The 14,486-nt window shown below is 39.2% G+C and overlaps 1 protein-coding gene across 3 annotated transcripts in view; it reads left to right on the top strand.

Annotated features, from left to right (window-relative positions):
* The window catches only part of si:dkey-215k6.1 (transmembrane protein 132B), a 345,313-nt gene that overhangs the window by 94,657 nt on the left and 236,170 nt on the right, over nucleotides 1-14,486 (top strand). For all 3 annotated transcript variants that reach the window (XM_068311917.1, XM_068311916.1, XM_068311915.1), the window contains exon 3: nucleotides 419-990. In XM_068311917.1, coding sequence (XP_068168018.1) covers nucleotides 419-990 — 572 coding nt within the window. The remainder of the gene's footprint in view (nucleotides 1-418; nucleotides 991-14,486) is intronic.

Raw genomic sequence — 14,486 nt, 5'->3', positions numbered from 1 at the left:
CTGCGTTCGTTGCTGCAGGCCACACCTTCCACATTAAATGTAATAATTATTACTCAAAGAATAACTGTTTAGATGCAGACATTTGTGTGCTACAATAAATAGTTTTGAACTACACCATTATATTCTCTACGATTTTGGATGTGTTTTTGTATGCAAAAACTGGTACGCAAAAAGAAAAAGATAGATAGATAGATAGATAGATAGATAGATAGATAGATAGATAGATAGATAGATAGATAGATAGATAGATAGATAGATAGATACTTTATTAATCCCAAAGGAAATTCAGTTAATTTATTTATAAAAAAAGTGCATTTATAGTATTTATTTCATTCTAATTTTTATATATACGTATCTACCTGGGCAGCTGTTGATCCTCTTACTTACCCTTAATGATATTTCTTTGTCTTACCTTCAGGTTCTGTTTTACCTTGTGGGGCGGCGTTGGGATGAGCCTGACCCACCTCCTCCAGCTCTTCTCCCATGTATAAGAGCCTTGGTCATTCGTGACACCAACGAAGCAGCACCCTCAGCAGGCTGTCGCCTAATAGGGCCATCTGGCATCTGTGTTGTCCGTCTGGAGATTCCTCCAGCTTGGTTTACACCAGCACAAGTGAGAAAAAGACCTCCTGAAGTGAATTTACCATCTGTGGATGTGTATTACTCAGTTATACCAGTGGAGGGGGCTGGTCAAGAGTGCCCATCTATCGTCAACGAGCCATGGAAAGGTCAGAATGCAAATATTGGACCTCTCGGAGGCCTGATCCACGGGGGACAGTGGCACCCCCTACTTGATGGGGGTCTTCAAGACATGGTTAAAGCTGGCTCTGTGGTGATGACCATGGGTCCGGTTCCCGCCAAAGGAGAAAGATTGAGACTGGATGAAAACGTGGAGGTTCTGGTGCCCCCAAGTCCAGTTCGACTTGGCAAAATGGTGGCATTTGGCATCTACATGAAAACCGATTCAAATACAGAGCAGTTTACATTGAGGTAGGAATGCAACTACTCTGCTGCTTTCATAGAACTTCTCGTCTTTTTTCACGTTTGTCAGTTTTTCTCTGATTCCTTTGTCTGTCATACCCACTTATTGTTTTCTGCTTCATCTGCTCTCTCTCATCTCTGAACACCACCGCCTGCCGAGGTTGATGGCTGTCACCTTTGTGTACTCAGCCTTTGTCAGAAGCATCAATGCAAACAACAACCTCATGAATATTCATGATGGTTCCAAGGAGAAAAGAATGCATACACAGAAAATGAGAAGTAGGAGAGGGAAAGTGTGACTGAAAAAGACTGAAGGTTGGTGAGAATGGAAAATGATAATACGGTGCAGCCTCGTTCTTTGCAGTTAATGCATTCCAGGAACCACACGCAGTTAATGAATTCCGCGATCGAGCGACAAACTATTTATCTTATTATTTACGGTAATTTAAACGTTTATGACCCTCCCCATACTGATATTAAATCATCTTCTATCTGTATTACCTTTTCCCACACTCTTATCGACTGTTTAAAGCACTTTTGTGTCTCACATAAGTCCGAGAGTCACACAACCGAGCGCACTTCCGGATGGTGTCAGCCATCCGTATTGCCTACCAAAAATGGTAGGCAATACAGTATCACGTGACTGCCCACCAAAAATCCACGATGAGGTGAAGTCACGAGCGTTGATACGCAAATGCACGAGGGCACACTGTACATCAAATCAGAGTATCTCCTAGTTTCTCAAACCACAGGGGGAATCCAAGACGACTCTTGGGTGTGTTTTCAGAGGTCACCAACTGGCTTCCCTGCATATGAGGTGATACATTTTCTTGCACTTTCATCCTAGGAAACAAATTTATTTTTTGTTTGCTGGCTCAAAAATGTTTAAAAACCCTGATCTACACTAAGCATGCGTATCTGCTTCCCATCGTTGCCTCATCATTTCAGTGACTTTTGGGACTTCAGGCTGACAAATGACAGATGTGCAAATTTATCATTCTATCCAAAGAATTTCCCAGTGCACAACGAGGCTGAGTATAATGTTCCTTTAACAATATACCCCTATGGAGTTACAACTATTGAGAACATTTTAAAGAGCAACACAGAAACTTTGGAAACATTTTTCACAATTTCTTTGAGTCACCTCCATTCAAAGAAAAGTTTTAACACCAAATGCAACATCTGGCTTATCAGCAGTACATCCCTTTCAAAAGACTAGGTTTGGTGTTGCTAAGAAAATACAATAAGTCTGGTTCCATTTTTAAATTATATTAGTTACGATGTAAAAAAGGTTTAAGGTAATTAATTTGTTACACAACATCAGTGTTTCCTTCCACTTGTACAGAATTGAAACCCCCTACGTCTCTCTCTCTCTCCCTCTCTCTCTCTCTCTCTCTCTCTCTATCTCAGTCAGAAACAAAGCCAACTTCTATTTTCAACACTCAGGGTAATTCATGTTTATAATATTAATCAAAGTATATTTGTCTGCCTTAGCAGGTTTTTTTTTTATTCAAGTCAAAGAAAATTATGTCATTCATGAACAATTTAAGAAGCTCATCTTACTGTGCTACTTCTGTTTACTTATAATAACACACTGGCTGCAATGAGCTTCACAGAGCAAGACACACACACACACACACACACACATACACATGCGCGCACGCGCGCGCACACACACACACACACACACACAAACACACACCCACAGATACAGAGAGAGAGAGAGAGATTTGGATTTTTAAAATCACTTTTATTCATAAAAACCAAATAAGATAATCACGTTGATTGAATCAAATGGAGAGAGAGAGAGAGAGAGAGAGAGAGAGAGAGAGAGAGAGAGAGAGAGAGAGAGAGAGAGAGAGAGAGAGAGAGAGAGAGAGATATCAAACCTTTGGTACTGGAGAACATCTGTAAATGGTAAACATTGTATAAGTTGGAATAATATAATGATTCGTTGGTTTAAATTGTTTCTGCAGGTTATTAACGACAACAAACTTCTCAGCTCAGCTGCTCTCCAGGGGTTTAAAACCTTATGGTGCCATTTCCTCAGCCTTTTCAAGGCGACACAATTATTCCCTGATGTTCTGCCTGTGTCAATGAACGTGTAATGGTTTGTTCCACCTCTGTGACAGCAATGAAGATAGTGGCAGTGCTGAATTGCACACCTGTGTAGTTGCATTGTGAAATGGCAGGATGGGGCTGTGACTTTTCCCATGTATTAGTTTAGGAGCTCCTTGTGTTCTGATTAAAGGACAAACTCCACTGTTATGCAACATGGATGATGAGTAAGCTGGCTGTTTAAAATCACTCACTGAAGCAATATTCTGATGGAGTCAAGACCCAGTAGAAAAGGGCATTTTGTAGTCTTATAGGCAGATATCTGTGTACAAGGTCTACTCTGTTTTAAAAGAAAAACAATGTTGGAGTGACTAGTGTGTATGCAATCAGTGACCATGGAAAGGCAGGTTGACTAAATTATGAATTTTATTATTTAAATACATAATAACTTGCTGCAAACAGGCATATTATATTTCAGATATCACCCCCTCATTTGTGTCAACACTGAAATAAAAGTACCTCATGTACGTTTATTGCTAGTCAGGGTTTCATCACTGACGGCTAAGTCATCTAAACTCGGATGTGTGATTGCAGTCACATTCACGACCAAACAATGGTTTACATTAGAGATGGATATTCATCCACTCCACAGGGGAAGTGATAGCACACACTCTTCTCCATCATAGTAAAAATCTCAATAGGATAGTTGAAGTAATTTTGGCATTTGTTTTTACATAGAAGATCCATCCAACCATGATGGACATGGAATATAAAGGAAAAAAAGAGGATGGCACTTTTTCCTCTTGGTGTACGTCCTACGGTCATTTGCAGACACCAGAGAAAAACCAAATGTGCATTGATTGCATCACACCCTCTGCCACTATAAGTTGACGTCGCACAAAAGCTCACCTTTCAACATGTAGTTTATCACACCACCCTCTGATTGCTGTCACTTATGGTATGCGTGTGCATCAACTTCTTTACAATGAATAGTGTGTGTTCTGTATGTGTGTGCCTGTGGGTGTCTGTGCATGCTCATCCTACTTGGAGTTCTTGCCCTCTGCCCAAGCGTACAGTCAAATGGATAATCTCCCATGTTAGTAGCGTAGTCATACATGTGATAAGGCTTAAGTAGATCTCATTTCTGAGTATGAGCGTGTGTGTGTGTGTGTGTGTGTGTGTGTGTGTGTGTGTGTGTGTGTGTGTGTGTGTGTGTGTGTGTGTGTGTGTGTGTCACATAATAAGCCTTAAGTGTGCTCCATCACACTGAGCGGATGTGATTATGATAAACTGTTGAGGAGATGGAAGGACATGTGCAAGATCGACAGAGGGAGACAGAAGGAGTGAAAAAAATAAAATAAAATGGGATTTTTTTAACATTAAACTGTAACACATTGCGCATGGCAGCGCAGTGGGTAGCGCTGTCACCACAAAACAAGGCGGTTCTGGGTTAAAGTCCCACTCTGTGCGGAGTTTGCATGTTCTCCCCATGTCGGCGTCGGTTCTCTTTGGGTTCACCGGCTTCCTCCCACCTCCAAAAGCATGCGGTTCAGGTTAAATGGCCGGTCAAAAATCGCCTGTAGGAGTGTGTGTGTGTGTGTGTGTGTGCGTGTGTGTGGTTGTCTGTCTTTGAGTGTGGCTCTGTGGCGCACTGACATCGTGCCCAAAGTGTCCCCCGCCTCACGCCCTATGCCATCTTGGATAGGCTCAAGCTCCCCTTGACCGACTGTGGCGAATACAGTGGAAGAAAATGAATGGATGGATGTAACACATTGTCAAGAAGGTCAGGGTGTGGACCCAAATGCAGGACACTAAAGGCAATTTTTTTCTCCAAAATTTAATCCAAACTCAAAATTTTTTCAGACAGGCAAGAATCAGAACATCAGGAAAAACCAAACTTGGGAAACGAACTAGCAAGGAGTTCAAACAGCACCTGACTTTAAAAAAGTCTCATGGTAGTTAGTCTAATGAACTTCAGGTGTGAAAACCAGTAACTGGTGTGGGGATGAGTCCCAGGTATGGAGAGGACCAACAGGTGTGGAGCCGTGGCTCCACTCACAAGCTTGGCCTCTCTCCCTGCCCACACTAGTACAGCCACGCCGAACCGTAACACACATTGTGGATACATAGGGACGAGATGTAAAGATGGAGTTTGGTTAAAGGTAAAACTGAAATAAATCTTATGTAGGAAATGTAAATTCAGATTAATTTTTATGCTTCTGACTTCGTGCTGCACAACAGTCTGTGGGTCAAATGCCTATATTAGATCTGTGACTGAAGAAAAGGATACTGCCAGACAGTTAAGCATGTTTATGGTTGAAAGAAACAAACATGTGAGTTGTGTGCTCAGTGAATCTGTAATGTTTTTTTTTGCCACAAACCAACTTACATTTTTGTGTTGGACAACATAGTAGGAAAAAATAATCTACACATCCAGATCCAAAGTCCTTAGAGCTAGACTCTTTGAATGGGGATAGAGTCGTTGAGCCCCATGTTGATGACTGCCACCCAATCCACACTGCACCCATCCCCTACGGTTTCCTCGGTGGTTGGTGAGTCCACTGGAGGTTGGGCCCATGTCGTCCTTTCGGGCTGAGCCTGACAAGGTCCCATGGGCAGAGGCCTGGCCACCAGGTGCTCGCATACGAGCCCCAATCCTGGGCCTGGCTCCTGGGTGGGGCCCTGGTTGCGCCATACCAGGCAACGTCACGGTCGTTGTTGTTTTGATTAGCATAGGGGTTTTGCTACTGCTCGTAGGCCCTGTCCACACGATGCCGGATTTTTTTGAAAACCTATCGAAAATGATTTAAAAAAATCTCTGTCCACACGTAAACGCGTCAGTGCGTTTTTGAAGACAGCTATAAACATGCCAAACCATGTGGTGGCAGTATTTAGTCATATTTTATCCAATAAGAATCCTCCGTGTTTTGTTGTCACAAAGCGCCTGCAAGAATGCTGCCATCAACAAGGTTCGTACATCCATCATGTTTATACACACGGGCCCATAAATATGACGTCACAGCGGTTTTCATCGCAGGCAAGACATCAGCGTTTTTAAAAAGTTCTGGATACACCGTCCACACGACAACGCAGACCCAGCGTTTTAAAAAAAAATCCACCTAGGCAAGCGTTTTTGTCGTGTGGACGGAAGGTGTAAACGCAACAAAAAAGTTGCGTTTTCAAAAAGTTCCGGCATCGTGTGGACGGGGCCTTAGTCTGGCCCATCACCCAGGACCTGTTTACCAAGGGAGACCCTAGCAGGAGCATAAAGCCCCTGACAACATAGCTCCTGGGATCATTCAAGCACTCAAACTCCCCCACCATGATAAGGTGGCAGCTCTCGGGGTAGACAAAAAGCAGCCTGCTGCAGGATTTTTTATTTTATTTTTTAATTCGTTCATTCCCACATTTTTGAAGTCACTTTTCTGGATGGCTAGCCTTTTAACTTCCATGCTTTAACTTCGACTCTACAGGAAGCTAAAGCAAAATAAAATAAAACAAAAGACAAATTAAAAAGCATCTTGCTGTTTGTCAGCTAGTAATTGGAATAGATGGAACACAAGGCAGTGCTTGATGATGAATTCATGGTTTGTGCAGCTACGTTTCATTTAGCCCAAAGTATGTAGTGCATCATTTAAATCTGTGGAAGCCTTCACCATAGAAGTTTGATGCTTTGAATCTGTTTAATATTTCTGCATTATTCAGCAGTGGGAATGTTGATAAGGGTCAAAGTGATTAGTATCTCCCTCATTAAAAAGCTGTCATCTTGAACTGTGTGTTATCATTGTTTGCTTGGTTAATTAGTGAGATAATTACTGATGAGGTGGTTAATGGTTTGGGTATGTATGTGTGAGATACAAAGACAGATCGAGATATTTATTATCCAGAGATAAATAGGGTTTTCTCTGTTTGTGTTGTGTCTCATTTCTCTTGATTTTTCACTGCTTTATCTGTTATTGCTGCTGGTTTGTCTTTGGTGTTTGAATTTGCATGCAGCTTGTATTTGTTTGACCATTCTTCCTCCCTGTGGGTGTTTGGTCATATGTTTGCATAGGGCTTAGTGGAGTTTTCTCAGGATGAGAGGTGGGGTGTGTACCTCAAAGGACTGGTCATATCTGATGCTTATGCCTCATGCGCGAACACACACACACACACACACACACACACACACACACACACACACACACACACACACACACACACACACACACACACACAAACACACAGATGCAAACACAATCCCTTCACATACCTTTAGCATCAATATCAATTTAGCATCAAATGCCCTTTCACCTGAAAGATTGCAGAAATAACTGTGTTTGTGTTTATGTTTGGGACTGGGTTTTTGTCTGACCTGAGAAAAATAAACACCACATATTATTGTTTTTGCATGTTGTTTTCTTGCTATTGGTCATGTTATTGCAAATTTTCTTTTTTATGTGACTTTCGTATAAATGCATGCCTACATATTACAAATGTATAAGCACATAAAGCTCATTTATACTCTTAGTGCACTCATCGGTAGTACTTAAGTGGATCCTATTTGTTGACATTAATACATCTACAGTGACAGTGTGGAGTCAAATGTCTTGACAAAGTTTATAATATTGCGCTTGATAAAAAGTGACAAAATCAGATGCAAGGATTTTATAAATAATATATGTTTTGATTCACTTTTTTAATCTTTGTGTTCTCTTTGCAAATTTGCCTTGTCTGAATTATGGCTACAGTATGCCCTCAACAGTTTTTGGTGGCACAGCTCCATTTCATCCACATATGTAAATCTACAGAAAACATATATCGGTCAAATGAACCCAAAATCCATTTTTGGATAAATTAGCATAAATTAATTAATTACATATATTAATTAAATAATTAATTAAATGCATTATCATATCATGTCTTTGTATTTATATTCAGCCTGATTATTCTCATTCTTTTTGTTAAACCTTGCCAACTGAAAAAGAAAAAAAAATCAGTCTTAAAAAACCTCAAAGAAAAAATGGAATTAGACTAATATCTTTTAAGAAAATTTCTTGTAACTTCCTCTGCTCAGAAAATTATTTATGTTGTTGAGAATGTATATTTTTCTTTTTCAGTTTTGTCAGTTGTTTTTTTTTAAATCTTTTTTCCTTTTGCTGAGAATAAATTAAGGATCAGGTACCAGTTTCTTTTAAAAATAACTTGCATTACATGAGTTATGTCAGTTTCATTATCATTATTATTCATTATTGTACAATTACTGTAAGTAAAGATGTTATGTTACAGTTAGCTAATATTAACAGTAATTCTTGAAAGTACCAGTACTTCAAATCCCCTTTTAGAATTTAGTTGGCAGATGACTTTGAGCTGCAAACACTTGAATAAACAACAATAAAACAATCAGAAAAAAATACAATGGTATAGGTTTCTGTATTTAAAATTCTCTCTTTCATCAAACCTACAAAATATAATTAAAACATGACATACAATTCATTAAACCTCACCAACGTAAAAATAAACTCACAAAAACCACTTGGGTTATTCTCTCCACTATTCTGGCAATCATCTCTGGTTTCGCGGAAAAAAAATCTCAATAATAATTACCAGAATCGTCTTTAAAAATATGCTCTACACTTTTTCGATGATGGCTTTTCTTTTCAACTGCAGTGATCAGCAGTTCTCCCTTGTTACCATTTAATTAATAAAATAAATACAACTAAAATTTACTCATCTAGATGCAGATCTATAAGCCAAATTACTAACGGCCAGCCAGGTGCCCCTGACAGCAAATCTGGTAGAGGCGTATGCACCTGGAAAACAGTAAAACATGGCTTTGCAACTAAAATGATGCAACAGTATAGACACAAATTCTCATTTTAAAGTCCCAGATGTACCATGTGTCAGTAGTGTTTCATCGTATTCTTTAGCTTTATACCCTTTATTAGATGATGATGTACCACAAACTCAGATATTGCAGTAAACTTTAAACTCACTGAGTAATATTAAATTATACTTCGACTATCAAGCACACAACATTTAATTAGTTTTGTGTTTTGAGCGCCAGTGATTACTTCAATTCAAAGTATCCACTAAACAACTTGGAATAGAGAGTTTGAATATTCTGTGTCCTCATATGTGACCTAATCAATAAAAATGATGTACTATAAAGTTAATTTATTCAAAAATAAGTAAAATGGATTGGAAGTCTGGGTTAAGCTACCTTCATCTATTTTTGTGCAGTACCTCATACTCTACCTCTGTGGCTGTCCTTGCAGACCTTATAGCTGCAATGAATTATATTTAGTAGCACAGAAACTGACTCTGAAATAGGGATGCAATACGGCAGATCCCATCCTACTCTGTGGCCTTATACAGCTTTCAGTCTCTGCTGAGCTGAATGCATTCCCATCTGTGATGTCATCTGTGTTCCTGGATGAAGAAGAGTGAAAACACATTTGTTTTACAGGGACAGGCCATATGGAGATGATGTAGATCATCCTGCATGTAAATGCACATTTTCAGTGTGTGGGTTTGTGACGATGAATGGTCAAACTTATGGAGGATGGGGACTGTAAAACCCAAAGAGACACAACTTACCAGACTCCAAATTACCTCTACCTGGCAGATGCACCAGACTGTTTATCGGTACAGTATGAAATTTTGATTTATTTTCATTCATACATTTTATATGCTCACGTCTTGCAGACACACAAGGTGGAGATTTACACAAATGTGTACAAAACTTCATAAGCAGAAGGGCTGTTTTGCTCTGATAAAGTCTAAAAAAAATAAAATAAGATTAAAATTGTAAAAATCATCAATCATGTGACAAATATGAAAAATAGCTTAGCTTCATTATTCAGTGACTTAATGGTGCTTCCACACAGAACTAGTTCACATTCAACTTGTTTTATTTAATTCCCACGGAAGTCACCATTGGGCCATTTGATCTTACTCAAATGGTCCAATGAGTAAAATCACTCACCTGAGTAACTTGCTGAATATGACCAACATAAACACATTTACTGGCTTGTGTTTACTGTGGAGACATGAGAAAACTATGTCTGGGTTCACAATATTATGCATTCATTTGTCCATAGTTGCAACCATCGATTGACTTTTTATGTAATTGTGCCATATGAAGCATATGCAGTGTAACACCTTATATACAAGGAGCTAGCCATTTTCAGTTCCTGTTCCGGCTGGAAGGGCTGATTCAATCAGCAGTGAATAGCATGATAATTTAGCCAACTTTTTTAAGCACTAATTGTATTGAGCGCCTACATTAGTATGACATATGAGTATATAATAATAGTAATAATAATAATAATAATAATAACAATAATATTAATAATAATAATAACAATTATTATTATATCATTATTATTAACAAGAATGTAGCCGCAAGAAGGCAAAAGCTAGTGTCTTATTGTGCTGTTCCCAAGCCCAGTTAAATATAGAGGGTTTTGTCAGGAAGGACATCCAACGTAAAACTTGCCAAATAAAACATAATATCACAATAATATTAATGATAATATTAACAAGAACAAATGTAGTCAGAGACTGTAGCGTCCCGCGAGACCCCTGAATGCAAAATTGTACCCTGACCTACTTGCATAGGTCAAAGATCAAAGCTAGTGGTCTGACCTACTTTCATAGATGAGCACTAATTTTGATTTATGGTCCTACTCACACTGGCCTCCTCATCTTATTCAGTTCCTGAGTGTACAAAAGTTAAAATTTGACCTTGACCTTGTTTTTTCAAGGTCAAAGTTATCATCTCATTTTCATCCCCTTTTGCCGCCTGAGTAATATGCTTTTTGTTTCATCTTTTTATCTGCAAGGGGCAGATAAAATTTGGTGGAGGACGAACACACAAACGCTGACAATTACAATACATCACTCTTTGAATCGGGATGTAATAATAATGAAGTATGGCAGTACAGCAAATTCTATCTACCCGTCTATCTGTCTGTCTAGCTCTTTAGATCTCTCTCTCTTTCTCTCTCTCTCCTCTCTCTCTCTCGCTATATATATATATATATATATATATATGTATATATATATATATATATAACTGTATACTGTATATACGTACGCACACACACACACACACACACACACACACACACACAAGTGTATACACATTTTTACATCCCACCTCAAAGCGATGATGTATTGTAATTGTCAGTGTTCGTGTGTTCGTCCACCTGTTCATCCGTCCGTTCATTAGTCCACCAAATATCTTTGCAACTGTTGCAGATAGAAAGATGAATGAAAAAAAAAAAAAGCATTACTTGGTCGGTAAAAGGGATGAAAATGAAATGATGATCTTGACCTTGAGAAAACTAGGTCAAGGTCAAATTTCAACTTTTGTAAACTCAGGAACCAGATAAGATAGAAAGAGTAGGGAAGCCGCTGTAAGACCAAGATCAAAGCTAGAGCTTTGATCTACCTATGCACTAGCTTTGATCTATGGTCATCAAAGTTAGCACACAGCTTTGACCTACCCTGAAAGGTCAAAGCTATGCACTTGTCAGGTACTACTTTCAGGGTACCCTGACCTACCGTCCACAGGATGTTGCAGTCTCTGACTGCCTTGTTTGTTATTTGTTCAATTATACTCTTTTTTATTTTCATCGCATTTATTTATTTATTTATCCCTGTATAAGAAAAATGCAGTAATAGTAAAACAACCAATCTACACAGAAATTCCACAAGAATAGAGCAATGCAACTGAAGAAATACACCCTCTCTATTTACTGCACCCTCAGGTCATGTCTCTTACTTTTACCAACTGAATTTAGATTCATTTCTGTTTGATAAAACCTTGCTAAGATATGTTTTCATGGAAATTGTGCTCAGTTAGGACCCCCTAAATATGGCAGTTATGGTAGTTTATAAGTAAGATGATATGTGGCCCTGAGTTTAATGAATTTACACTTCATCTGACCAGAGATGAAACAAGAATTATATATCTTTGTTATTCTACTTTCTAACAGTGGTTGAGTTGTCTTTAGTGATGTTATGTGAAACTTATTGGCATGACAGCAAAATAAGAGACCGTGGGAATGCAGCTGTCAGAGGGTTAAGGTTATGTTTAGGGTTAGGGAGAAGGTTAGGTTTAGGGTAGACCAGACATGGCAGTGACAAGGGACAAGAACAAAACGACAAAACAGAAAAACAGATATCAGAATTGTGGAAGTTGCACACTACTCCACTGTAATGAGATTTCCTATTAAAATATAAATTTGGCATTGCATAGGTCTGTTAAGATAATTTACTCAACCTTTTTTGAATGGAAATTATAACTAAGCCTGCTCCAACAACAGGATCTTGGAGCAAAAAAGCCCTCTGCAGTGCATAATATACAGTATAAAGATTGGCTATATAATGTAGAATACAAAATGCCAGAAATTTAAGATGAACTACAGCCATTAAAAACATCAGATCTAAAAGTATTGACCTAAAAGTTACATCATTCCACACCACAAATCATTTGATTTCTTACCCAGAGGTCATACCGCTGATGTAAATATTTCTTACTATGACTCCTTTTTCTGCGCAGCAGTCAAGCAGACTCACACATCAGAAACTCTAGAATTAAAGGTTAAGCCTCAGACATTACCCCTACTTCTGTTACCTGCCCAGCTATGATTTGTGTCTTCTTACAATGAGAATGTAGTTTTTCATTATATTGGCCCAAAAGTCTCAGTAAAACAAAACATAAAACATATGTAGAGCTAATTTGGAAATTTTCTGGACTTTCTGAACTTCTCTATTAACAGAGGCAACTAGAACCAAGGCAGTCACAGACTGTAACATCCCTCAACACCCCTGAATTCAAAATTTTACCCTAATCTACTTTTATAGGTCAAAGATCAAAGCTTGTGTGTACTTCTTCTCCTTCCAGCATTTCCCTTCAGGGGTCCCCACAGTGAATCAGTTACCTCCATCTAACCCTGTCTTATGCATCCTCTTCTCTCACACCAACTACCTTCATGTCCTCTTTCACTACATCCATAAACCTTTATTTTTGCAAAGTCAATCACCATTTGTCCTTCTGCATTCCTCTCGTGGATACCAAACCTGCCCATCACCTCCTCATCACCTCTGTTTCTTGCACCAACGTGTCCATTGAGGTCTGTTCCCATGACGTGTCCCATTGAGGTCTGTTCCCATGATTGAGATTAAATTTACTTTATTCATCCACACACTGGGGAAATTATCTTTTACACTCCACTTTTTACATGCATATATATATATATATATATATATATATATATATATATATATATATATATATGTGTGTGTTAGTCAGAGCACACACAATCATTGTATACAGGCCCCTGTACAAACACAACACACACTATGAGCCTGTGGGCATACAATTAATAACAATCAGTACAGGAGAGGCGAAGTGACGAGGTGTGACTTCAAGTTGCGCCCCAACAAGCAGCTTGTGGGAGTGACGGCACCTTGCTCAAGGGAGCCTCAGCAGTTGCTGGAAGGTGAGCCGACACCTCCCACTGTCAGCTCACACTCCGAAGATGTCTAGCGGGAGCGGGAATCGAACCGCCAATGGCTGGGCAATGTCTGGTCTCAAGACGTCTGCTCTACCGCTGAGCCACTGCCGCCTCACTTCTAGGTATGCTCTGCATCACTTCATCAAAGTCCAACCAGAATTTCTCCTTCTCCTCCAGCTCAAATCCTATCTGTGGAGCATACCCACTAACAACATTAAACATCACACCTTTGATTTCTAGCTTCAGACTCATCACTCTATCTGACACTCTTTTTACCTCCAGGACATTCCTAACAAACTCCTCCTTCAAGATAACTCCTACTCAATTTGTCTTCCTGTCTACACCATGATAGAAGAGCTTGAACCCTGCTCCTAAACTTCTAACTTTGCTACCTTTCCACCTGGTCTACTGGACGCACAGTATGTCTACCTTCCTCTTCTGCGTCATTTCAACCAACTCTCTAACTTTTTCCTGTCATCGTTCCAACATTGTTACTGGGTAACATTGTTATTAATTCCACACAGTCCAATAGTACTAAATGGTGGTTAGCTCAATCCTAACATAATATGGACAACCCCATTAACGGGCTAGCGCATTATCTTTTTTAGCGCGATACCTTCCCAGAAGGTATTCTAAAGAACAACAGGTCCTTGCCTTTGCATGTTTTTGCTGTTCTGTTGACACAACCGTTCACCGCGCAGGTAACCGTGATACTTTTGGTGTTAATCGTGTCTAGAATTGCACTGTTTCTTATGACTGCTAAGCTATGTTTGGCCCCAGTGACGTATGATGCCCACGTGGCCACTGAATGCGGAAGCTGCTGCGGCGCAGATTTTAAGCTTTTTTGACCAAACGGATGATGCAAAGACACATAAAATTTATTTTTTCTTCTATTTTTCATAATGATGGATAATATATATGTCACTTAAAATTAACTTT

This window comes from Antennarius striatus, chromosome 3 (genome assembly GCF_040054535.1).
Source record: "Antennarius striatus isolate MH-2024 chromosome 3, ASM4005453v1, whole genome shotgun sequence".
Lineage (NCBI taxonomy): Eukaryota > Metazoa > Chordata > Actinopteri > Lophiiformes > Antennariidae > Antennarius > Antennarius striatus.
Note: the sequence above shows the minus strand (reverse complement) of the source record. Positions and strands in the feature narration are given on the sequence as shown.